We start from the raw sequence: 27,332 nt of genomic DNA, 5'->3' as shown, positions 1-27,332 counted from the left end.
CCCACCGAGCAAGGCCAGGGATCAAACCTGTGTCCTCGTGGATACTAGTTGGGTTCATTACTGCTGAGCCATGCCAGGAACTCCTAAAAAGATAATTTACATGAACAATGTAAAACATTTTTTATTTGAATGGTTGATACTGAGCAGTAATGTAAGTGGTAAGACCCTCCTGGGTGGGTTGCTCGTCACCAAGATGGTGAGCCCCAAGCTGGCAGGCGCTTTTAACGTTCTCCACGTGGTGATGTGAACGCTCTGTAGCTGGTGTCAGGAACTGATGCTGTGGCCAGGTAGTGTGTTCAGAGTAGCACAGTCTCAGCCTTGTTATTAGTATTCGTATTTACTTTTATAAAATGAAAACATGCAACATGTAATTTCCAAAACACTTTTAAAATCTAGTTTTTATAATTCTTTGGGGAGATTTGAAAGACTTTGTTGCCTAAATAGTATGAATATCCCATCTTTAGAATTTGCTAAGTTAGTGCAAATTTCTGCAAAATTCCCTTCTCAACTCTTTCTACCTTCAAATAACATGATCATTTCTATAAATACAAGAGGATACAAGGGAAAGTTAGGGTCAAAGTGAATCCTGGCCTTGAAGTCCAGATTATAAAGCTATTGTAGGCAAATCTCTTTAATATTGACAGTACTTTTTCCACAAAACATAAACTGGACGCTTTTGTTATCATGATAGTTATGTAACTAACCTGATTGACAGAACTTAGTACTGAAGTATACAAGATTCGCTAACAGGGACAAGAACGGAATTTCAGGTAAAGCTTTTGGTTAGTGAATGGTTAAATGTAGCCAATTTAATCCAGCAATTCGAACAGTTTTAAAATATGTTTGTGACAGAAAGTTTAGAATGTTAACAAGACTAAATAAACACAAGTTTTATATTTGAATATTCACTTTGGCTTTATAGAAATACAAAATTTTAGTTACATAATTTGCTGGCACAAGCGGAATGTGTTTCAATAAGTCAATACATCTCACATGTCCATGTTTTTCACATGTTTTAAATTTATCATATTAATTAGTGCTAACTGAAGCAAACGCTGGAGTCACAAAAGTGAATTACTGAGAATAACCCTTGATTTACTTGTTTATAAGTATACTGTATATACTTATATACTTATAAGTGTACTTGACTATTTGGAAAGATGGTGGGAAAGTCATTTGCCTCTTGTGACAAAGAAGTATTTAGCCTTGCCACTTCTTATTAGATTCCACCATTAAGGCAGTGGTCAGTTAAACATTTTTGTGTGCTTTTTCTTTTTGTTAATGAATTGTATTTCATTAATATCTAAACAGGCTAAATAGCTTGGTGATTTAAATGTGGGTGACGGAGACCCTGGCATTTCACATTCAGACCCTCACTCATTCCTTTAGGAAATACTTAATGAACCTCAGTATGTTCTTGGCACTAACATAGGTGCCCGGGCAGCGGGGGTACAGAATGTACATGACTCTGTCCTGAAAGACTCTGGTTTTATAGAGGCTGATGGACAGTGGGCACCAAATCCAACAAACCACTAAAACTAATTTTTTTTTTTGTCTTTTTAGGGCCACACCCATGGCATGTGGGAGTTCCCAGGCTAGGGGTTGAATTGGAGCTGCAGCTGCTGGCCTGTGCCACAGCCACGGCAACATGGATCCAAACTGTGTCTGTGACCTATAGCACAGCTCATGGCAACGCCAGATCCTTAACCCACTGAGCGAGGCCAGGGATTGAACCTGCATCCTTATGGATACCAGTTGGGTTCGTTACTGCTGAGCCATAACGGGAACTGCCTAAAACTTTTGTTTTAATTAAGCAGGGTAAGAAAGACGAGTACACATAGTGGTCCAGATAGAAGTAAAGGCATGAAGGACGTGAGGAGAAAGCCGTGACATCGAGGCAGTGTGTTCGAGCCAGAGAGGACAGTGCACGAGACTGAGTCCTGATCCCATCCGTCATGTTGGTCAGAAAGCGAGAGTGCCAGGGTACCTGGGCAGAGCAGAGTTCGGGGAGCAAAGAGGAAGTGAGCCCAGAAGGCAAAGGCGGGGCAGGGGGAGGCTTGTGCTAGAGACCCATGAAAGAACATTAGCTTCTGGCCTGAGTGAAATAGGGAGCCCTCGCAGGGGTTTCCACAGAGGAACAGCGTGGCCCGGCCCGTGTTGTCATAGGGCAACTCTGGCTGATGTGTTGGCAGTAAACTGCTGGAAAAGCATGGAGTGTTGACTGCAGTGCAGGGAAAAAAAGATGTTGGCATGGACCCTTGTGGTAGCAGTAGGTGTGAGGAGTAGTCTTTGTGGACTCTGGTTGTTTTTTTCTAAGTTTTTTAAAATTATGGTTGATTTACAATGCTGTGCCAATTTCTGCTGTACGGCAGAGTGATCCAGCCATGTCCAGTCATGTGTGTGTGTGTGTGGTGTGTGTGTGTGTGTTCTTTTTCTCGTATCATCCTCCGTCATGTTCTATCCCACGAGATTGGACACGGTTCCTTGGGCTGCGCAGTAGGATGTACACACACACAGTGGTTACGTTTAGAAGTTAGAAGCACTGGCGTTTGCTAAGAAATTGGACATGGGTTGTAAAAAAAAAAAAAAAAAAAAAAAAAAAAAAAAGATAGCGAAAGAGAGAAGTCCAGGATGAGTCCACGATTTTGGCTGAATCAGTGAGAAAGCCCTGTTTGGCACTATTTGGTGATGAAGAGTTTGGGAAGGGCACGCTGAGAGAGGAAGTTGAGAATTCCATTCGGACGTGTTCACTCCGAGATCTGCTGGAAAGACAAGGAAGGTGTTGAGAGGAGTGGGTGACGCTTGGCTGCAGTGAGGCTGGTGCAACTGGCGATAGAGACTTGGGGACGGTCTTGGAAGATGAGGCCGGAGAAGAGGCAGGTGTTTGGGGTTTTAGTCTGAACATGAAAAAAGAGCACTGAGAGTTCTGAACAGAGAGGAAACACGATTTTTCTATAGTTTGAAAGGATGATTGTGTTCTTGGGCTGGATATTTACATATGCTCTGCCTCATATTCTCCTGGGAAGAAGGAACACGTGTCATTTGTTTATTACAAAAATATTTATTGACTTGGGGATAATATGTTCACATCAATATTTTTAAAATCGGTGTTGTCACTCGTGAACATAAGAAGTGCCCCATTTAATGAGACCTTAGGAGAAACCAGCTGACAGGCCTATTCAAAGTAAGAGGAAGACTCTGAAAATAATTCAGTGTGTTCATCTTTATTCGTCCATAAAACAAGTTGATTTTGGAGTTCCCTAGTGGCTCAGCATGTTAAGGATCCAGCATTGTTACCACTGTGGCTGGATTCAGTCCCTGGCCCAGGAACTTCCACATGCTGTGGGTGTGTCCAGAAAAAAAAAGTTGATTTGGTTTTTGAATAGTAATTCCAAACATTCAACAGCTGTTTCATTTGCTTATCATTTTTAGGGGTCTTCGTTTTCATATCAATTTAGATAGCATTAAGGTATAGGAAGTCCTTTCAGTGTAAGGGTAATATTAATAAATAAAATTGCCCTTTAATAATTTTAATACATAAAATTAAAAATATGTTAAAGGCTCACATGGTTTTCCCAGGTGAAATAAATGGTATTTTACAAAGGGACTGTAAGAAAATTACTATAAATTACTATACTAAGGAAATTAAATACCTTGACTTGTAATAAGACATATTCAGTAAAATCATTAAGATTTCAGTAGGCTCGGATGGGCATTATCATTTAAACCGTTTGGTAGACCGAAAAACAGGGCCACACTATTTTGCAGCTCCTCTCATGAGGAGATGGCATCTGTTTGGACATTCTTTCTTTTTTTTTTTTTTTTTTTTTTTTTGTCTTTTTGCTATTTTTTTGGGCCACTCCCATGGCATATGGAGGTTCCCAGGCTAGGGGTCTAATCGGAGCTGTAGCCGCCAGCCTACGCCAGAGCCACAGCAACATGGGATCTGAGCCGTGTCTGCAACCTACACCACAGCTTACAGCAACGCTGGATCCTTAACCCACTGAGCAGGGGCAGGGATCGAACCCGCAACTTCATGGTTCCTAGTTGGATTCGTTAACCGCTGCGCCATGACGGGAACTCCAAGGACATTCTTTCAATCCAAGGTAATCTTGTGATGTCTTTGGCAAAGAGAGCTGGGGTAGATAATAGCTGTTTTTTAAGGGGCCTGGCAGCCCTGAGACACAATAGGAGGCTGCTCGGGTTGTTTGAAGGTTGGGAGGTCCCATGGAGCAAATCGAGGCATCTCAGGCAAATATGGACCTTGTCTGTAGAGTGCAGGGATGAGGCCGTTGTGGACCTTCCATTCCAGCTGGCCTTCTACCTGGACACAGCTGTAGGTGTGAGCCTACAAAACCCAGAGGCGCCTCCCACCCAATCACAGAATCATGTGAGATGCTAAGTTGGTACTGTTTTAAGCCACTAAGTTTGGGAGAGTTTGTTATGCAGTAATAAAAAAACTGCAACATATGCATGAACTGTTTTCTGGAGTTTGTATGAATTATTTGAGCAGGGTTTAATTAGGTGTCCTTCTGTTCATTTCGCAGTTAGTTACTGGGTAACTGCTATTCAGTTTGTTCTAAGTGTCGTATGAAATAAAATTATCAAGTACAAATACTGTCATCAGGGTTGATAATGGCTGAGGAGGGTGATAAATGTTTAACACTAACCAGAGATATTTTTGCAAAAGTGTAGCTAAGACACCCGCTCATACATACTCTAGAATTCATCAGAATCACGATTGCTTGGGGTTCAAGGAAGACTTCCTGAGGGAAGTCATTTTTGAGCCAGCATTTCAAAACATGGGAATTCTTGTAGTTACTGGGGAAAGTGGACTTTCACTTGAAAGGAATAGATGGGGCAAAAAGTAGGCATTGGGGCAGAGGTCATATATTCTGAGTATAAAATCCAAAAAGTAAGTAGTAGAGGGAGGTAAGTAAGAGAAAAGTTGAAGAAAAAAGCAGATCAGATCCAGATGCTGGATTCTAATTAATCCTATATGCACCCCATGTCTCTGGCTGAATAACAAGCCATTCCCAACCCAAAACTTTGTGGTTTCTCACAACTGTGTGATTGGTGACGGGGGCAGGTTTTCTGTTACTCTCACCTGTGATTGCTCTTTTGGCGTCTGTCACGTGATAGGAGAGTCCAAGGTGGTGGCATTCTCCTGTCCAGCTCTTGGTGCTGGCTGGCAGCTGGGACATCCTGGTTTTCTTTTGCACGGCCCCTCGCACTCCACTAGGCTGTGTGGGGCTGCTGCACAGCACAGTGGTCTCAGACTTCCAAAAAAGTGAGAACAAGAACTTCAGGGTCTCCTGAGGCCTAGAATCTGCAACTCACACACCATCCCTTCCACCATATGTTGTTGGTAGAACAAGGCAGTAGGCCAGCTCAAAGTCATGGCCATGGAGAAAGAGACTGCACACCTTTGTGGGGAGTACAGCAGTATTGTGTTGCAAAGGAGGATGGACATAAGGAGACTTGGTTTACTGACGGCCATTATAGTGATCTGTCACACCACGAATTTTTCTTGAAAATAATCCATCACACCACGAATTGAAGAAAGTGTTGTTCAGTGGTGAGAATCCAATTGCTGTTTTGAATCCAAGACTGATATATCCAAGCTGTGATTAAAGAATCTGAACATGGCCCTTATGAGTGGGTTGCACTAAAAGGACAAGCTGATGACCAGGAAACAAAGCAGGAGGCTTTTCCGGTAGTTCAGTCAAGATAACATATGTCTGATTTAGGAAATGTATATTTTCTCTATAAACAGAAGTGGACTTTTAAGGAAGAGTTATGCAAAATTTAGTAAGCCCTGAAATAGCATTGCATTCTCGAAAATATATAAATGATCTTTTTTTTTCTCATTCTGTTTTCTACTGAAGTATAAAAGGCAAATTTGTTTGCATTCTCAAATATAAATTATTTTAAATAAAATAAAAATGTCTTCCACAGAAAAGTCTGTGGTTATCAAGCAGTTGTTCTCTTTGTTTCTTTGAAGGCTTCCTTTTCATGTCCTAGAATTAGCCTGCCTCTTACCTTGCAAAAGAGTAGCCGAGCAAATAAGCTGACATGAGTCAAGTCCTATGACCTGGCAGCTCATCCACAATTCCTGAACATAGAACACAGGCAATTTTGCTGAACTGTCCTGGGCTGGAGCTGAGAAAACAGAAAAAGAAAAGGAGAAAAAAAAGAGAAAAGTTTCTGTCTCAAAAGCAAAATGATGACATATAGTCTGTGATAGCTCTCTGTCCCTTGGTTTATCTATCTAACTATCTGGTGGCTTATACTCTGCCTTAAAAAAAGATTTAAGATAATTGAATATTTACAATATATAACTTAAACAAGTACACAGATATCTTAAAAGGCTGGAAAGGAATTTCTGGAGCATAAGCCTTAAATAGCTTCTACTTGGTCATCAGAATCAAGTTATATCTGCTTGTTCTGCTTGGAAGTGGAAGGATCTTTGTATCCAGAAGAGTGATTTTTTTTGACAGCCTTAGAGAGGTATAATTTACACACCATAAAATTGACTCATGTTAAAAGTAAAATTCAGTCGCTGTAATGATTTATGGGGTTCTGCAGTCATCACCACAGTTGAGTTTTAGAAAGCTTCTATCGCCCCACTGCCACCATTGGTCCCAAGCAGCCATCAATTTGCTTTCTGTCTCTTTTCTGGACATTTTATATAAACAGAATCATACAATATGTAGTCTTAAATCTGGCTTCTTTCACTCAACATCTTTTTGGGGCTTATTCATATTTTAACATGCATCAGTACTAGGTTTTGTTTTTATTTTTTTTAAGATTTTTAAAATGTATTTGTTTTTTAATTTCTGGCAGGCAGAATTTCCCAGGCCAGGAATCAAACCTGCACCACATCAATGACCTGAACCATAGCAGTGACTGCAGGACCAGGGAATTCCTAGGTTCCTTTTTATTGCTGATTTTTTTATATTGCAACTCTCATCTCCCTCCAACATTGTGTGTAGCTTTCATAGCCTCACTTCGCAGCTTTTTTTTTTTTTTTTTTTTTTTTTTTTTGCTAGTGGCAGTGCTATTTCTCTTAGATTATCTATTGAAGGACTCCTTTTGAGGGTCAGTTTGCAATGGTTAACTCCTCAGGCCTTTCCTGTATGCTGTCAGCCTCCACAGCCACAGGTTCCATGTTTGTGGATTTAACCAATCACAGATTGAAAGTATTTGAGAAAAAGATTTCCAGAACATTCCAAAGGACAAAATTTGAATTCACTGCATACCAGCAACTATTTATGTATCATTTGCATTTTATTTACAACTATTTACATAGCATTTACATTATATTGGGTAGTATAAGTAATCTAGAGAGGAGGTGCATAGGTTATATGAAATACCATGCAGTTTAATAGAAGGAACTTGAGCATCTGTGGCTTTTGGTATCTGCAAGGGTTCTGCAACAATACCCTGCAGATGCTGAGGGAGGACTATGCGTAGAACATATACATGAATATCTACACGGCAGCCAATCAGGGACGCGGAGAGCAGATCTGTGTTGCCGGGGGCAGGGGGCAGCGTGTGGGAGGGACAGGGAGTTGGGGTTGGTGGATGAAACTGTAACGTTTGCAATGGATGCGCAGTGGGCTCTTACTGTACAGCACAGGGAACTGTGATTTGATCAGTTTGATGTACAACAGAAATTTAAGAAACATTGTAAAAGAAGACGACTATGGACTGTTGCTAATTTGGCTGGGAATAGATCTAAAAACTTCTAGTCTCCGTTTCCTTGACATGCATTCACAATGTGTGTGCAAGTAGCCTATGAAATTCAGCCTACTCATTTTATATGCTATTCAAATGCACTTTGTGATATTTTGGTTATTTTTGGCTACTCATCAAAATAAGCTTATGTCTGCTTGATACAGGGGAAAAAACTTCAAAATTATATTTTCTGGAAGAAAAGTATTCTTCAGTATAAGATCCCCACTATAAGTGGCTTTATGAAGTGTCCTTTGGCTTTCAAAAGAGTCATGATGAGAAGTAATGTGCTAACTTGAAAGTTTTAATTGTAATGCACATTTGTTTCTCTAGCATTTGTGGAATCCAGCATCTGGAACGAATAGGAAAGAAGCTGAATCTCTTTGACTCCCTTTATTTCTGCATTGTGACATTTTCTACTGTGGGCTTTGGGGACGTTACTCCAGAGACCTGGTCCTCCAAGCTTTTTGTCGTTGCCATGATCTGTGTTGCTCTCGTGGTTCTCCCCATCCAGGTAAACACGACCATGTTTGATGTTACGGAAACCTGCCAAGCTTAGAAAATCATATCTTCCCCATTTAATAAAAATTGCAAAGTGGCATATTAACCTAACAGTAATATGTTAACACATGCTATTATTCCATCTAGTTAATTCATAAAAATTGTCTCAGAAATGTCTTTTTGCATGATATTAGAAACACTGAGGTTTTTTTTTCCCCTCTAGTCACAATTGATAGCTCACCAGTCATTTCAGTTTTTTAAGATGCTTTTTTTTAAATAGAGAGTGTTTAAGTATGTTAATGATAGGATTGTAGGAGTGTGTAGTTTTAAATCCTAGAATGATATCTCAAGGAAATAAACTTGTGAAGGGTTGATTTCTCTTGATTCTTGAAAATAAATCTAAAAGCCTGATGTTGTAATGAATAAAAATTGCTTGCATATGTTGGTCAAATAAACACCTGAAAATGATACATAGCTATTGTGCAGCATTTTGGAGAATGGATAAGGAGATAGTAAAGAGACAGAGATATAAAATGAGACTAAAGAATATGTAGGGTGGGAGTTCCTGTTGTGGCACAGTGGAAGTGAATCTGACTAGTATCCATGAGGATGGAGGTTTGATCCCTGGCCTCACTATAAGTGGATCGGGGATCCGGCATTGCCATGAGCTGTGGTGTAGGTTGCAGACGTGGTTCAGATCCCATGTTGCTGTGGCTGTGGCATAGGCCAGCAGCTCTATCTCCAATTTGACTCCTAGCCTGGGAACTTCCATATGCCATGGGTGTGGCCCTAAAAAACAAAACAAACAAACAAAGAACATATATAGGCAATATTAGGCTTTTTCCTACAGACATCCATAGGTGGGCAGGTCAGAAATAGGATATGACCAATATACATCAAACTTGTTTATTCCATTCTGCAATGGTTGGTCACAGCATATCCAAATAAACTTCAGCTAGGTATAAAATAATATTTCTGGAATTCCTGCTGACCCACAGTTATGAACCTGACTGGTATCCAAGAGGATGTGGGTTTGATCCCTGTCCTCGCTCAGTGGGTTAAGGATCTGACGTTGCTGTGAGCTGTAGGGTAGGTTGCGGAGGCTGCTTGGATACCAAGTTGCTGTGACTGTGGTGGAGACTGGCAGCTGCAGCTTCAAATCGACCTCTAGTCTAGGAACTTCTATATGCCACAGATGCAGCTCTAAAAAAAAAAAGATCTTTCCACTCCTGTCCAATGACTCATGTCATTCCCGGTAGCCTCTACTTCCTTTAGATACCAGCTACTAAATAACTGGAATGTGGCCTTACCTGTGTGGTAAGGGTATGTCTCCTTGCACGAGATGCAGACTTAAGTCAACAGAAGAATGAGGGAGAAAAAAAGTGAGACGTCTCTCTTTGACTCAGTGCCTAATATATATGGCTGCCTGCCCTACTGGAAGTAAAGTAGAGACGCAAAAACCTCTAGGTGCCCTGTTATGATTTAATAGGAGAGTCATATTAATATATTTTCTTAGAGATCCTGAGGCCCTGGGAGACATTAGCAAGCTCTGTAGCCGTCCTTTGAAGAGTCTCTTGTAGAAGGGAACAAGGAACTCCAAGAGTTCCATCTAAGAAGTGGTGTAAACCTGGTCGCTAGGGATGTGTTGCATGGATTTTTATTTTCACGTCCAGTGCTTTTCATTCACATGTGGAAAATACATTACAGTTTGAACAGCTGGCCTATTTGTGGATGGAGAGACAGAAGTCAGGTGGAAACTATAGCCGACACAGAGCTCAAACCGAAAAGCACGTTGTTCTGTGTGTCAGCTCGCTGAAGATTGATTTACTCATGGACTTTTTAAATGAATTCTATGCTCACCCAAGACTCCAGGTACCTTTAAACGGATCATACCTGCTAACACTGTCACAAGTCAATTAATGATGGTACAGACTGTCTCCTGGAAGATTTTTATAAATATACTCAATTTTAGAATGAGAAAATGAAGAGCTACAAATATAGCTAAGAACATGGAAAAAACGCTGGAGGAATACACAGTATTTTAAGTTTCCTTCTGTATCTATACTGATATAGACAGATGGAATTATGTTACTGCTACAAAGAAAGGTTTTCTTTGAATTAAAATGATTGCTTTTTTCCTCCCTTGGGTAAATGATATTTTTATGAAACAGTGAAATTTAACATAAAATATAATGAAGCAATGAAAAAGTCATTTCAATGTCATCTGCCTACTTGAATATTTCAGAGTTTTATCAAGTGTTGCTGATGGAAATGTGGAAGCTTAAAGTTCCGTTTTTCCTTTTATTTCCTAGAATCTAACTGTATCTTCTTTATCGTAGCAATAAGTGACCAAAATTTGGATGGTCACTAGGCTAAATTGAGATCAGAAAAATCTCTTCTGTCTCTGGAGACAAAGTCCTCAGTGTAGATTTTAGGCAAAATCTCCTTTTCTATTTACTGTGCTTAGTGCAACCCAGACAGCAAGAGCTACTGGAATTTCTTGCATTTCCCCAATGAATTGGTGCCAAGATGTTGGATAATCCTGAGGTCAGTCAGTATGGTACAGAGTACCTCTGATTAACTCCCCCTTTATTTGAAAAGAGGTTTTTTTTTTTTTTGGTGAATACTTTAGAGAACTTTTAAAATACTATTTTTTTTTTATATTTGAAAAGTCTATAAGTAATACTTATTTAACATATTCTTTCATTTTTGTATAAATTATTTGGCATTTTTTTTTGGAGGAACTATATATTTATTTGCTGGTTTTTTATTTTTCATACTAAATAATTTCAGATGCTTATTATAACCCACAAAGAAAATCTATTTTGGGGAAAATTTGATCCCCCCCAAATTTTGATCCCTAAGTAAGTTATTTTGTCTAATATCAATTTGGAATGTTTTCAAAACTCCAAAAATTCCTATTAGATATATTTTAGAGTGATAAAATGTTTACCAGAGAATATGAATTCATATGGATCAATTGTTTTAAACCATTTCATTGCTAAGAGCACCTTTGTGTTTTCGTCAAAGGACAATTATTTTGAAATATTTTCATCTCAATTTTTTAATTTACTTTGTCAGTCTTATCAGTATTTTTGTGAATCCTTTCCCATCCGGATATTCATCAGAAAATTTTCAGTTCATAGTGGTGCTACCAAATGGTATAAATCACATCCGTCTTTAATCGAAAAGTACGCAATTTGAAGTGCGGATCGACCCTTAGGACTTCTGCCTGGTGTACAGTTTGTATTTTCGAATCAGTCCTGAGTCATAATTGGAAACCTGATAGACTGGAAATGTGTGTGGAGTGTAAGCACCGATTCCCTTCCCTTCATGGGACCAAAAATGTTGAAAAAGGTCGAGACGAAGGTATTAATTTATGAGATTTGCGTATGCCTGTTATGTTGAATACAGTATCATGTTATGCTCCACATGCCCAGCTTTTAAATGCAAACTTTTATTTATTAGCAAGAGTTCATTTCCATTTTTCCCTCTTTCAAACTTTTCTTAGGTATTCTATATTTGCCTACAAGACAGAATTATTGTTTCTATCCCATTGCCTGCTTTCGTTTTGCATAGGATTATTATGTGGTGATTTTGTGTCCCACTGAAATGGATGTGCAAGTTCGAAGGGTCCTGCAGATTCCCATGTGGTCCCAGAGAGTCATCTACCTTCAGGGTTCAGCCCTGAAAGATCAGGACCTGTTGAGAGCAAAGTAAGTACTTCTGTCTCTTTTTCACCTTGCAGTTTGTCACAGCTTTTCTCTCCTCCAGACTGTAGTCATTTTCAGTGTTGCAAGATGTGTTTTTGAATACAGGTTTTCCCTTCAGTCCCACTGCTGGTCAGATTGGAAAGTTGGGTGTGTAAAGTCGGTGTGTTTGCGCCTCTTTCTCGGGGCGGCGTGTGTAGCAGCAGCAGACCGTGTCCACACAGCACGGTGATGTGGCGTCACTACTCCAGGCTGCTGGGTGATGAGCTGAGCAGTCTGGTATCACGGGGAGTTACCTCTGAATCCCTGGATACTGTTGTTATTCCATATATAAACCCTTGGACTAAACATTATGTGAGATGCCAGAGCAGTTCCAGTCCAGGTTTACATATTAGGGAATTTGCATTATGTATACATGTGCTATATGCTTGTGTTACCTGGAGTCTGAGATGAAAGAGTCCCCAGGGGCTGGAGGAATCAGAAAGGTGACAGGGCCTCTGTTGCCCTCTTCTTGTTGTGCAGCTATCAGCCCACTTGGCTTGAAGGTGATGTAGTATTTAATGTTTGTCAAGGGTCATGGGGTCATTCCACAGGAGCAGAGTGAGGGCTTGGTGGGTTAGACTGTGGACACGGGAGCATCAGGATGTCGGCACAGCAGCATCCCTGGTTTCAGAAGTCAGAAGAGATCCTTAGCAAAGGTGGCTTTGCTCCATGTGAAAGTTCCCCGGGCCAGGGATTGAACCCACGCCACAGCAGTGACCCAAGCCCCTGCAGTGACAATGCCAGATCCTGAATCCCCTGTGCCACAAGAGAACTCCTCTCTTGCTTTTCAAGTTTTAAACATGTCCTAATGTTTACCCTGGAGTCGTCCTACATACTTTGGTGTGATCACAACTCTCTTCACTGCATTTCATAACATAGTGGTTTTTCTTTTTTGGGTTTTTTTTTTTTTTTTTGAGTATACGTGTTAGTGTGTGTGTTGGTGCATGTTCTGTGTGTATTTGTGTGTGCTCTGAGTTGCTTTATGCGTGTTCTCTGGGTGTTTGTGTGCGTGTGTGTGCAAGGGGCAGGGCATGTGTGAGCGATGGAAAAGAGCAGAGGAAAATGCCCAAGCTCTTTCCTGCTGCTTTCTCCTGCAGAAGACGACCCGATGTCTCATAACAGCAACTCTGGCATTGCTTTTAATTTATACATAATAGGTCAATTTAATTGAGGTGTTTTTTCCCAATGATTTAATAACGTCTGAAACAAAAAGGTCAGTGGAAACTATTAGGATATAATGAATGGTACATAATTGGAGAATTAAGCTTCTTTGAGAATATTGGAGTCTTTGTGGTGGATTAAATGCTTCATGTATGTTGGTTCTGTGCATATGACAGTCTGATAATCAGATTCTCTCAGTTCCACGCATGAAACACAGCATCAAGTGTTTGTCAACAATCTGCTGTCTATGTTAGTTGGGAACTTTAAAGAAATAGTTGATTGGACAGTAATATAATTTGGGTCTTTATAGTCATCGGCATAGATGGTCAATATGCTTAATTTATTGTAATGAGTTAAGTGTCTCACGTAGTAATAAGGAGTAATGCTCATATTGTGTTCAGTGAGAATAATGGAGACTTTTGTCTACATAATAAATTAATCTAAGCTCTTAGGATTAGCTATTAGTATCTTAGAACCTAGGAGTATTTAGTTTTAACAGTATTAATTTTTTTCTGAGCAAAATCAATCATGTTTGCAAGAAATATTCCTCCATTAGAATTTTAAAAAGGGTGAGAGGCTGGTAATTCTCAGAAGGCTGGGTTAAGATAGAAGGAGGCGGGAAAGAGAACCCATTTTTATGTTCATTTCTTATCCCGACGTCGTATAAAGATTTGGGGTTTCATGTTGACGAATACAGCACGATTCTCCGTGCAAGAAGCAAGGAACAGGACTCACCAAACCAGTCCCAATGGTCAGTTGTATGAGCTCCAAATTGCTCAGTGGAAGGGGAAGGTTAGAAAATGTTATACATTTTGCCCCTGTTGTCTTTAGAACCATGACCACGTCGCGTTTTCCCAGAACTGCTTGCTTTGGTCTCGTTCCATGGATTTTTATCTTTTCTCTCCACCAAAAGTATTTTGGGGAAAACTTTCCTTTTATCATAATGAGCCAGAAACATAAATATTGCTTCATTTGGAGAATAGACAGGGTGCTTTTGTTGTTGTTTATAGAACATTACTTATCAGGCGCTTGAAGCGTCATACTTGCTGTTTATCACTAACTGGAAGAACTATAGAACTTTAGCATGAAGGAAAGGTTTGGAACAAGTCACAGTTCATCTCCGGGGAATATACATGTCCAGTAGAGTTTGGCTTATGAATCCTCAGCAGCTTCGTTTCTTCTCTCTTAGCTTTATTGAGGCATTGCAGCCAAAATGTAATCCATCGAAACTGAAGGCTAATGCAGGCCCCTCAATTTACATAAAGTGTATATCTGAAAAAAATGCATGAGGATAAAAGAGAAAATAAAAATCGGCTTTTTTTTCTGTCATTATAAACTATTGGGTTTTGTGGCCATCTTAACAAGTTGTTTTGTTCACAGTCACACACAGCCAAGACAGCTAGAAATCCAACTTTCATTTAAACTTAAGGGTGTTCATAGTTTACATGTGCTCTGTACGCCTCGGGCTAAGCACTGGAATTCTGTTTTTCATATAATACACAGATATGTCAGTATGTGATTATTTTGTTTTTCTGTCTGCATTTAGGATGGATGATGCCGAGGCCTGTTTTATTCTGAGCAGCCGGTGTGAAGTGGATAGGACATCATCTGTAAGTTTCCAAAACCTCTTTTAGTAAATTACTCTTTTCTCCTTAAAAGATTTATTTTACTTCTTTGAAAATCTCCCAATATCAAATATTGGTGACCTTAAAATTTTATCAAAGGGAAACGTTTCTCTAAACCACCTTGCCATGATATAAGGAGAGTTGCACCACTGACTGTATTGACAAAGTATTCTTGAAGTAGTTTCTGTTAATCCTTGAGTTTTCTGTTGATCAAAATGAAATGAGTCATATAGAAAGAGAACTCGATCATTTTTAATTAAATATATCCTATGCAATGTAATTTTGTTAAAGTGATCTCAATTTCCTCAACTCAAAAACAAGGCAGATGGATCAGGCAGCCTGCATAAAATCAGTTGGAGAGTTTCTAAAAAAAAATATGCATTTGTGAAAATTCTATTTAGGATATATAGGGTGAGGACTGGGAATCTGTGTATTTTAAAAGATCCCCAGGTGATTTTTTGAAGCTCCTCCCAGTTTGGTAATCTTATGTGACCTCCATGATATATATATGTATATCTAGGGCTAAATTCCTCTAACCTCATAGTTAAACTGTATAATTTACCAAAAAGATAACTTTATATTTTTTAAAATGCATTTTTACTTTTATTTACAAAGTGCCTTGTTATTTTATGTTGGCTTATGTCCTATTAACTCCTGTGTTTCTAAGCCAGTAAGTCTATCTCTGGTCAAGGCTGTGGTACATAGATAAGAGAGAACCTTGTGGGCTCTTGTAGGAATCAGGGAAAAGACAGAAAATGTACTGTCTTTTGAGGCGTGATTTGCGCTTTTCAGGAGCATCTACGAGGCCTGCTCTGTTACGGTACTTTAGGACTGCAGTCCTGCATGTGGCAGGCTTTATGCTGTCCTCATGCTAATTTGCCTCAACGTTTGACTCGTCTGAAAACCAGCTTACGCATCCTTGTTTTGAAGAGGCCTGTTGCGTGTTGGATTATGTCCCTCAGGAACTCTCGTGTTGATGTCCACATACCCAGTAGTTCACAATGTGAACTGATTTGGCAAAGGATCTTAGCAGAGACCATCAGGTTATTGTGAGTGTATTAGAACGGGCCATCGTCCCAGAGAAGCCGTGTCATGTAAAAGGGTGACAGACAAATAACAGGGAGAAGGAATGCCACGTGCCCATGAAGACCGTCTTCTCTAAGCCAGGAGAGAGGTGTGGGTTGCATCCTTCCCTCTTAACTCTCGGAAGGAACCTCTCACCAAGACCTTGACTTTGGACTCTGGACTCCAGGATGATGCGATGATACTTTCCATCAAGCCACCCGCTCTGTGGTACCATGTTACCACAGCCCAGCAAACAAATACACAGCCGAAGACCAAACGAATGATCACAAAATCTATAAAATGCTTCTCTGCAAAATGTGTGTTTTAAAATTCATCTGCTCCCTCCTTCTCCCAAGTTACTGTCTTAATTCAGATCAGACACCCGCAGTCCCCTTATGTATTGTTGCCTGGTTGGCTTGGTACAGGAGGTGCTCCAAACATATTTATTGAAAAAGTGCACTTGAGCTGCACTTAGTCCACCGCGTGTTTCCGTACTTCCTTAACTTACGTGCTTGGCAACCTTATGTCCCCCCGTGTCAACTTAGCCTTAAAGTACTTGCTTCCAATATGTATGCAACCAGAGAGGATAAACACTAGGAAATAAATACATAATGTCTTTCAGAGTACCCTTCCAGGGGGATTTGGAAGCTCTCCGTTAAGCGAATGTCTGCCATTTCCTCCTGATACTCTACTGAATTGACAGGAAATGAGTACAAAGACTTCACTCATGGGGACAAAGGAGGTGGTAGGTGAGATGACACTAAAACAAGTTTGGAAGCTAGAAAGCAGATGGATGGGTGGTAATTGACTTAACAGACAGAAGAAAGGTCGCACTTAAGTAGAGAGAGGAAGCCAATTAGAAGCAGGCTGCTTTTTGCAGCAGTGCCTCAAAAGTCACAGGAAATAGAGGCATCAGATGTCTCTGCAAGTAGGGTTATACGCAGGACTAAATATAGGACTAGGGATTAAAAATCTGTAAGAGAAGCGGTGAGATTCCCTGAACCCCTCCATGTATCCTTTGCTGGTCTCTCTCTTCATCCTGGAAAAAGAGGTTTGCTATGGAGCATTTGATCCAGGGACACCCTTCACTCAGAAACATTGGGTGCAGCTGAGGGTCCAGGTTGGAATCAAAGGAACCAAAGATCAAGTCGTCTCACTGAATGTGAGATGCTTCTCCAAAAGGACTTTGAGAACCTTATAGCCAGGTCCACATCTCCACTGACACAAGGTTGGAGGAACTTTCTCTGGGGAAATGGGCCATCATGGAAAAATATAGATATATGTGAAAATAAGGTTCCTGCATTCACTCAGGTCCCAAACAGCTTTTGAGTGCTTCACTCCTACATATGTTCAAACTGCAGTGACTACTAGACATTTATTAAGGAAACTCCTAACAAGAAAAAGAAGGAACCAAGTAACAGACATACCAAAAGCATACAAAAAAGAATTCAGAGGATATACCAATACCACTGTAGAATTCTGGGAGAAGAAATAAATGTTAAAATATATAATAAATATCCTATTTTTAGTAGTTGAGAAGAAGAGCATACATGTGTAAAACAAGATTAGTAGACTATAGGACAAAACAAACCAAAGCAAACATTCAGTGCACCAAAAAGAGTTCCTGCAAAATAAAAATAGAATAATGAATGAAAACTTAAATTAATTTGGAAGATAAATCTGGGGACATGGAAAAAATGAAGAATAATGGAAAGAATAATAAAATGGAAAATAAAACCATACAATGGAAAACTAAACCATATAATATATACAATATATATTACATGTATTATATAATATATATTTAAACCACATATAATATATTGTATATATAATTAAAACTAAAGCCATGGAGTGGAAAATTAAAGGAGTAGTCAGGAAATAGTAGCGAAGAAACCGTATGCATATAGTAAGAATTTAAAGAAGGGATCCAGAAAATGGTGGGAGACCTTTTACTCAAAGACATAATACAATCAGATTTTTCAGACTGAAATTGTCCAATTGAGAGGGCCCACTTATTATAGAATAATGACTAAAAAAAGCCTAGACTCATCAGAGAGATTGCGATAAGAAAGGACCCAGAGAAAGAAAAGAATGACAATGAGGAGAAGGTAAAGTAGGAGAAAAGGATAGAGAATCATGTCTTCAGACTGAGCAGTAAGACCAGAGCCAGAAGACAGTGGGTCCAGGCTTTCAAAATTCTGAGGAAAAATATTTTTCCTCTTGGAATTCTGTATCCTGGCAACATTTCAGTCCAACAAGAATGATATTTCAGATAGTAAAGATTTTCAAAATTGCACAGTCCTTAGGAAGCTTCTGGGAAGTGTGTTTTACCAAAACCTTGGGGAATGGGAAGATAGAAGCCAACTCAGAGGAGGGAGTGGGAGTTCCTGTGGTTGTGGTCAGAGCAGGTTCTAGGAAGATGGCTGAGCAACAACTCTAAGTGCACTTAGCGGGGGCTGCCTCTGGAAAAACGATGAAATCAGTATACCCCAACATGGTTAACTCTATGTAGAGGAAGTTTCCACTTGTCAGCAGATGTGGGGAGCTTGTGTCCCCCTCTGATTTGTATGTTAAAGCCCCCATGCCCCCAGCAGCTCAAAATGTGATTGTGTCTGAAGGTGGGGCCTTTAAAAAGTAACTAAGGTGTCCGCACTGTGTTGCAGTGGGTTAAGGATCCAGCATTTCCGCAGCTGAGGCATAGGTCGCAGCTGCAGTTCAAATTTGATCCCTGGCATGAAAACTCCAATGTGCCGTGGGTGCAGCCAAAGCAGGAAAAAAAAAAAAAAAAAGATGGTTAAGTTAAAATGAAGTCATTAAGATAGGCCCTAATTAAATCTGACAGTTTGTCCTTATACTTAAAGTGGTACATATATACAATGGAATATTACCCAGCCATAAAAAAGAATGAAATAATGACATTTGCAGCAACATGGATAGATCTGGAAGTTACCACACTAAGTGAAGTTGGACAGTGAGAGACAAACATCATATGACATCATATGTGGAATCTAAAAAAAAGGATGCAAATGAATTTAGTTGTAGAAGAGAAACAGACTTACAGACTTTGAAGAGCTTTTTGTTCCCAAAGGGGACAGGTTCAGGGGAGGGATGGACTGGGGGTTGGAATGGAGATGTTCTAAAATTGGGTTGTGATGATGGTTGTACAACTATAATAAAATTCATTGAATTATTAAAAAAAAAAAAAGAAGAAGACAGGGAGCTTAGGACATACAGAGAGACAAGAAGGGTGTGTGTGAGGGCATGGAAGAAGTTCACACAAAGAGGTAGCAAGAAGGCTGCAGTCTGCAAGCCAAGGAGGGAAGCCTCAGAGCAAACGAACCTGCCAGCACTTTGATCTTGGACTTTCAGCCTCCAGAGCTAAGAGAACATGCATTTGTGTTGCTTAAGTCACTCAGTCTTTGATCCTTTGTGACAGCAGCCCCCAGCAAACTAACACTGCAGATCTTGAATTAGTGGTAAGTGATTAGAAAACCAAATATAGGCCAAAAGTGACAAGTATTTTCTCCAAAGGAAAGCAGATCATGGAAGACTGGAAATGTAACTGTATCATTCACCATGACTTATTATAAATGAGCCATAATGATGTGAACACTACATGTCCATTGCATCAAAATTATTACTGAACTCTATTCAAAGGACGGGAAATTGAAAATAATGAAGCCAGTGGTATCTGTTTTTTTAAAGAAAATGTCCAGTTATTTTTCTCAAGATAACTTTGAAAACACTTCTCATATTTTAGGAACACTTCTAATATTGTTTATGTAGAAATGGAGTCTTAGTCAATATTGCTAACATTGGAATACACAGGTTAGCTCAATTTTTCAAGTCCATTTAATACAAAAAAGAAAAAAGGAACCAGACAGATTTGTTATTTAGTGGGTAGCTTTCACATGGTCAGGCATTTTGTGTGCATTACGTCTTTTCCTCCTTGCAATTGTTCTACAGATGAGAGAACAAATGTTTCCAAATTCAGAGTTGTTAATTAGATTTCCCACAGTGGTGGAGTCTGCGTTCTAGCCAGGTCAGTTCAAATCCAGCATGCCTTCCGTGTAGCAAACTGCTTCCCTGGTGATGTTAGCTTCCTGGCCAAATGGATCACACATCCTTCAAAAGGAATCACACGTCCACAACAGGAATTCCACAGAGTTCCTGTTGTGGCTCAGTGGGTTAAGAACCTGACTAGTATCCATGAGGAAGTGGGTTCGATCCCTGGCCTAACTCAGTGGGTTAAGGATCTGATGATTCCATAAACTGTGGCATATGTCACAGATGAGACTTGGATCCTGCTTTGCTGTGGTTGTGGCTGTGGGCAGTGACAGCTCCGATTCCACCCCTGGTCTGGGAACTTCCATATGCCTCAGGTGCAGCCCTAAAAAAAAAGAAAGTAAAGAAAAAAGAAAGAGAGAAAAAAAAAGAAAGAAAAGTCATTCCACTATTTGGAATTATGATTGAAATATTTTATATATACGTATAACACATGTACACATATATACATATACATACACTCACATATATATTATACATACAATTATATATATATATGTGTGTGTGTGTATATATATATAATTTCAGGCATTTTCTGTAATTTCAGTCTGTTTTTTGTTCCACTCTTTCTCATCCTTGATCTGTCCCTTCGAAGAATACGTTTACTTCGGGTCTGTTAAACTATTGATAATATACTTTGTGTCTCTGCTCATTAATAAAAACCCCCGACATTTGTTTCTTTCTTTCTTCAGCTTTCTTTCCCAACTTACCATTATCCAGTTTGGGCCTTTAGTAGTTTCCGTTTTTGCGTTTGAGAACGATACCATTTACCTTCCAAAACTAAATTTTCTGCTGTTATCGACTGAGTGACTCTAAGTGTTGAACTCCGTGAACATTTGGAAGGGTGTGACCTTGTACACACCCTTCACTGATGACACAGGGATGACTCTGGTTGCAGTGTCTCTTTTCTTCCTTACGTTGTTTTCTGCCACCCCCCAACTTCCATTTTCAAAATAAGCTGTACATTCTAGGTACAGAATGGGGGGGGTTTCTATTTACTGTAGATTTGCTGTTTGCAATTACGATTCTGTCATGTTGATTTATTATTTATGTTTTCATATAAAGTTGATATGGCTTATTGCATTTAGCTTCAAATTTACATGGGGCTAATTGACGTAATTCTTTGTATCCATCTTAGATCTGAGCATGATATTTTTATAGAAGAAAAAAAAGTGCCCAGTATAACACTGTCACCACTTTTAACCATTAATTCATTCACCCCCTACGTAGTTATTGAGTGTTCTGTGGTCCAAGCACTGATGTACCCATTGAACATACATTTATGAACAGAGCAGCAAAATCTCTGTTCTCACAGGGCTGATCTATCTGAAGTGATCAATATACTAAGTGAGTAAGTAAATTAACAGAAAATTAGATGGTGATGAGTATAAAGGAGAGAAGAATGAAGAAGAAAGGCATGTGAAATGGCAGGGAGGGTTGACGTCTAGATGAAATGATTAATTTAGAAAGGTGAAAGAGTAACTTAAAAATATAATTATAAAACTCATTATTATGGGAGAGAACATTGCAGACGCTATCATGTTCTCATTTCCTTCGAATATTTTTGTGGTACATATTCGTTCAAACTACTTTTCTTCCTGTAGGTATCACCCATTCCTTCTCCTCTTTCTAACTTAGTGAAAAAAGCAGCACTTGCTGTTTCAAACTTAGAACCACCTAAGATTTCCCAGTCCAGCCTACCCTTTACCCACATCGCTGGACGCTTCTTTCCAAGAACACTGCATGTCCCCTGGTAGAAATCACTTTCTGTTTTTATCTTCATCGTTTGTTCTCTTTGGTCCAGTTATTGTTGGTACCTTTTTTCTCCTTCTCCAGTTGCATTTGTGTCCTTACTCTTTGTACAATTCTTAAATCTTAGGCCATTTCACCCCCCACTTTCTTTAAAGGCTCTTTTCTCTTTTTAACATTTTAAATATCAATAGTACCCAGGGAACTTTTCTTGGGATACTTATTACTTGACTCTCGAAACTTTTCCCAGTTGTATAGGAGCAATGTCCACTATTAAATTACAAGCTCTTCTGGGTTGAACTGTGTGTTCCCTGCCCTCCAGATTCTTATGTAGAAGTCCTAACCCCTTGTAATTCAGATTTGATCATCTGGAGATAATTATGTTAAACTGAGTTCATTCCAATCAACTTTAATCCAGTATGACTAGTGTCCTTAATGAAGGGGAATTTGGAGACAAATTGAAGAATGTGAGGTCACTAGAACCCAATCATCTTCGAGCCACAGGCTGAAGCCCGGAACAGATCCCTTCCTTACAGCCCTCAAAAAGGAACAACTCTGTTAATACCATGATTTTGAAATTTTTACCTTCAGAATTGTCAGATAATACATTTTTCTTTTATTTTTTATTTTTTTGCTTTTTAGGGCTGCGCCTATGGTATATGGAAGTTCCCTGGCTAGGGGTCAAATCAGAGCTACAGCTGCTGGACTACACCACAGCCACAACACAGGATCTGAGCTGTGTTTGTGATCTACACCATAGTTCATGGCATGCCAGATCCTTAACCCACTGAGTAAGGTCAGGGATCGAACCCACATCCTCATTGATAGAGTCGAGCTCCTTACTGCTGAGCCACAATGGGAACTTGCAACAATACATTCTTTTTGTATAAGCCTCCAAGTTTGTGCTACATTGTTGCGGCTTATTTAGCACTAGAAGGAAGGTGCTGCTGGAATAAATACCTCAGACTATGGGAGTGGTTTGGAATTGGCTAATGGGTAGAGAGATGTTTTGAGGTGGATGACTGACTAAGCTTAGATTGCCTTGAAAAAATATCTGGTAGAAAAACTGACAGTAATGGAGCATTGATGAGGGTTCAGAAGGAGAAGAGAAGTGATGTAGAAAAAGCGTCTATCGTCTTGGAGAATGCTTCTACCATCATTGATAGAATGTTGCTAGAACTATGAATGTTAAAGGTGCTTCTGGTGAGGTCCCAGGTGGAGGTGAGGAACATGCTGTTGGAAAGGGGAGGAAAGATGATTCTGTTTTAAAGCGGCAGAGGACTTGGCTGAGTAGTGTTTTATTGGACAAAGAATAGAATTTGAGAGTGTTGAACTTGGATATTTAGGCCGAGATTTCTAAGAAAAGCGTTGAAGGAGCAGCCTGGTTTCTCCTCCATGTGCACGTTAGGATGTACAAGACAGGATGTGATTCAGTGCATGGATGAAAGATGCGCCTTTGGTACATGGTCAAATGCTCATCCATTTTAGAAACAAAGAAGACGTGATATATAGATCCAGAGGCAGGTGTGTGGTCAAATGTAGTAGAGCTCTGGAAGTTCTTCTCGTAACTGTTCCTACGTTTTTTTACAGCAGTTGAGCTCATCATATGGTAGAGATTTGCGGAGGGAAGAAGATGTAAAAGAGTTGTCTAAAATCGTGGGAGAGGAGGTGAACTGGAGAGATGTGGCGTTCCGAGGGATGCTCTCCTGCTGGGTGATGTGATGGACCGTCATGAATTTAAAGAAGGGTCTGTTTAGCATCTGTGTGTTTATGCCCAGCCTGTGGTTCCTTGTGGTTGATGGAGCCTTAGATTCAGCAAGGTTGCAATTTTGCCTGCAGAGTGGTACTAAGTGAGAGGGGCAAGCCAGGGGACTGTGTATGCAAGGGTCTGATTATTTTGGAGAAACATTTATTGTAAGCTGATAAGAAGTAAGTGAAGATGAGGGTACAGAGGTAGCAGAGGGTGAAAACTTGTAGCATCGATAGATGGAACTTGGTGGTGATGTCGGACCCTCCCTGGAATCACATCCTGAGACAGCGATCTGGGAAGTAAAAGGCAGGGAAAGGACAGAGGGAGGATGTCTTATATGGTGATATGTTTTATAAGATTCAGATGCTTTCCTTTTGAACATCTTGTTCGCTCAATCTAACAGTAGATGTGCTCTTAATTTAAAGATTTGTTCAAAGCTAAGTCTCTTCTCTGAGTCATTCTAATTCATGAAGCATAATTAATTTGCCCTCTGGATAGCCTTTCTCTGCAGTGGTGAAAGAATTTGATTTTCTTAGCTGAATGAGGCACATGAATTTTTACTTAAGTGATCTGTTTCTAAAGAAACCTGCAGTGTTTGCTTTTCTCCTTTAGTTGTTTTTTTGGCAGTACTAATTTTTAGACTGCTTGCTTCTTGGAAATAAAAAACGAAGAACTACCTAATCACACCCTCATTTATTAACCATCCCTAAATATCAGTTACAGGCTAGAGACCCCATATATATGTATACATATTATGTATGAGGTGTATTTTTTACAGCAACCCTACAAAGAAGTTATTACCATTGCAGAAACTTGGCCTCTGTCCAAGGCTGCTGAATAGACACACAGACAGAGTGTGGGGTGAAGGAGAAAAAAAAGAGCTTGTATTGCTTGGCCAGGCAAAGGAGGCCGTAGTAGGCTAATGCCTTAAAGACTCTGCTCAAACTTGGAGAAAATCGCAGGGAGTTTGATCGTCTAAAATGTGAAACACAGGGTTTCAGAGAAGAATCGGGGGCAGACATGCACCCCTCTTTCTTTGAGAGAATCCTGATCGTTGAGGCTGATGTCAGGAGGTCTCGGTGTGACCCTGGTGGTGGTCTTCTGGTTATGGCATTTTGACTTCATAGAATAGCAGTACTTGCCAAAGGGGCATAGTGATCAGAGATGAGAGCAAACTTGGAAATTTCCTGAAAACCGTCGTGTTCTTATAATTTTTAGCCCAGAGACGGTTGTGCTCAGGGTGCCTAATCTTTAACTCGCAGTTAATTGTGTTTAGGGTGCAGTCGAAGAGGAAGATGTGCAAGGAATGGCTCCGAGCTGTTGCATTTTAAAGGATTCGTTTCTAAAAGAAGCATCAGGAATATAACGTTTCTCTTAGGTGTGTCAGATGCCTATGTCATTATGCCTATCCCTTTAGGAGGGATCGGGATCCTGCCCCAAGGCTGTACTATTGTTTCTTGACTCTCCTCCCTTGTCTTGGCATCCCCTTCCTTCCCAAATCTGCCAGCTGTCTGAACTCAGGGAAGGCCGTGGAGGCTAATGAGGCCCCTTTCCTAAGAATAAGAAACTGGGCACACAGAAAGGCTTTTGTGCCCAGGAATCCCACAAGATCTCACTCAGTTTCATTACTAGCTCCAACTTGCTGATTAATAAACCAGGGTTCAGGTTAGCTGTTTCGTTTGACCATTCTAGCAGTATAGAGTTAGTAATTCACATACCTCGTGTTTACACCCAACTCTGTCTGGGTCAAAGCAGAATTGTACCAGACAGAGTTAAACAGGCAAGGGAGACTTTAGTAAAAGCTGTTGCCCGCTGGGAGAGAGAGATTGAATGCAACTCCTGAACGAAAGGTCTCTGGGGTGAGCTAGCGGGAGAGCCCTGCGTTGAGGAGGTGGGCCAGTCTGGGGAAGCCATCATCTGCTCACTCTTCTTCACGAAAGTGAAGGTCCCTCCCTCCCACAGAGACTGGGGGTAGGGAGGCTTTCTCCTCAGATGGATGGTCACATTTCAAAAGGGTGGCCCCCAGGTCCTTGAGACACTTCCCTGTTGTAAAACCCGTGTGAGGCTGGGAGAAGATTTACATCTCAAAGGGACAGAGAGAGAATTTAAAGCGAAAGTTTTCTAAAGTCGATGTGCTAAGAAAGCGGAGGTTGGGGGCACTTATAGTCTTGAAGAAACCTGTCAGATAGTCAACCCTAGGGAAATTCTAAGGCCCTTCTTGGTCATCTGACTCCAAAGACTTGGAGTTGGAACGCAAAAAAAACTGTATCTTATACCATGCTGTCAGCTTTCCTCTTAAATGGCAAAGACATTTTCCCCCGTGTATTGCAGGGAAATATATGAATATATGGAAGCTTAGAGTAGAATGCAAATAATCATTGGGCACTCCGGCACTCATTTCCCTCTATGATCCGTTCAGACCACAAGAGAAGAAGAAATGAAATAAGCTGTTTGCAATTGCAGGGGAGGAAAAGTAATTTCCCTCTCCTGAGAGTGGCTGAGAGTCCCCTGTAATCAAAGACAGATTCCCAAGAGCAAAACACACAGAAGTTAAATAGCATGCGTGCCTCATGTGCACGCGGACGATACCCAGGAAAACGGAGTGAACCCCCCAAACGGTCCAGGTCCGCACCTTAAATACTGTCTTCAGCCAAAGACAAAAGAGCGATTTGGGAGAGGAGAGGCTGGTTGTGGCAGCTCGTCAGGAAAAGTACAGGAAGGTCGCTGTGCAGGTTTAAGTCTGGGGCCTTCTCCACTGAGCCTTTCTTGTGGTTTATAGTCACCCCTCTGGTACAAAGAGAGAGAGTTACAAGTCTTACAAATGGAGATTTCCCATTTGAGTATGAATTTTTCTTATGATAGGATAAATTCTACTCTGATGTAAGAGCGTGTCCAGTGTCTGCATTGTCTCAAGAATAATCGGCTCAAAATAATCCTTATGCTGAAGAGGAATCTTTTGAGTGGCATATTAAGCCTTTTTTAAAAAAGGTTTATTTTGTCTTAAGCAGATACATTTTGGGCATTGAAACACTTTAATGCATAATCATCCTATTATTTGATTCCCTAATTAAATGTACCAGGTTAAATTGTTTATAAAGTGGCACATTTGAGTGCTTCTAGCTGCAAGACTTTATACTCTCTCTTGTAGAAGTGTTTTGTCTACTTTGTTCAGTTGCCCAAATTATTTATTTACACATACTGTTTCATAATTCAGTTTTAATTTTTAAATTAGAGTCATCTTTAAAAAGTGTTCAATAGATATGCTAGCAAAATATATGCGAAATATAAAAAATAATTCTATCGCTTTCACAGTGCTACTGATGTATTTCATAAATTGAAAATCGCGTTGAAAGTGACCTTTGATCAGACGAATATCTTAGTATTTCTGGGTCGTAGACTTTATTGGAGAATCTAATGAAAATGACAGATTGTTATGGTGAAACAATTCATGTAGAAAATTTCACCAGAAATGCCTGCGTTCTTTCACAGTCATTTGGAGTTCATTGAGGGAAAAAAAAAAGAAACTACCTATAGTAGATGCATTGATTTATTTTAGGTCCTTAACATGCCAGCAAATAATTTTTCCATGCTTCAAATGATAAAAGATGAATTTTATGAAGACATTGTAGTCAACTGGGTTTTTAGGTGAACTGAATTGAGGTGAAACGTTGTTTTCACAGCAGCAAGAAAAGCTAGGATGGCGGGATCACACCCTATGCTACATTTCTATATTATTGTAGGTTGCTTGTTTCAAAGTTGGTACAGTTGGCACTTCTACTTTTTGGTTGCAATTACATAGAGTATCTTCTTTAAGGATTAGTTTGTCAGCAAGGAAATTAAAAAATGTATATCATCCTCTGTTTTTAGAAAAGAGAATTAAAAATCTTGTTTCTGTGCCTATTTTATTATCTGTAGTACAAAACA

The 27,332-nt window shown here is 39.9% G+C and overlaps 1 protein-coding gene across 19 annotated transcripts in view; it reads left to right on the top strand.

Annotated features, from left to right (window-relative positions):
* KCNT2 (potassium sodium-activated channel subfamily T member 2) overlaps positions 1-27,332 on the top strand; it is a 339,487-nt gene that overhangs the window by 166,127 nt on the left and 146,028 nt on the right. For all 19 annotated transcript variants that reach the window (XR_002341192.1, XR_002341191.1, XM_021081854.1 and 16 more), the window contains 4 exons: positions 8,071-8,251; positions 9,946-10,110; positions 11,818-11,954; positions 14,698-14,761. Coding sequence is in view for 17 of the 19 variants with exons in the window: in XM_021081854.1 (XP_020937513.1) it covers positions 8,071-8,251; positions 9,946-10,110; positions 11,818-11,954; positions 14,698-14,761 (547 nt within the window). In the remaining 2 variants the exon portion in view is untranslated. The remainder of the gene's footprint in view (positions 1-8,070; positions 8,252-9,945; positions 10,111-11,817; positions 11,955-14,697; positions 14,762-27,332) is intronic.

Source organism: Sus scrofa, unplaced genomic scaffold (genome assembly GCF_000003025.6).
Source record: "Sus scrofa isolate TJ Tabasco breed Duroc unplaced genomic scaffold, Sscrofa11.1 Contig2471, whole genome shotgun sequence".
Classification (NCBI taxonomy): domain Eukaryota; kingdom Metazoa; phylum Chordata; class Mammalia; order Artiodactyla; family Suidae; genus Sus; species Sus scrofa.
The sequence above is the reverse complement of the archived record's forward strand: the minus strand, read 5'-3'. Positions and strand labels throughout refer to the sequence as shown.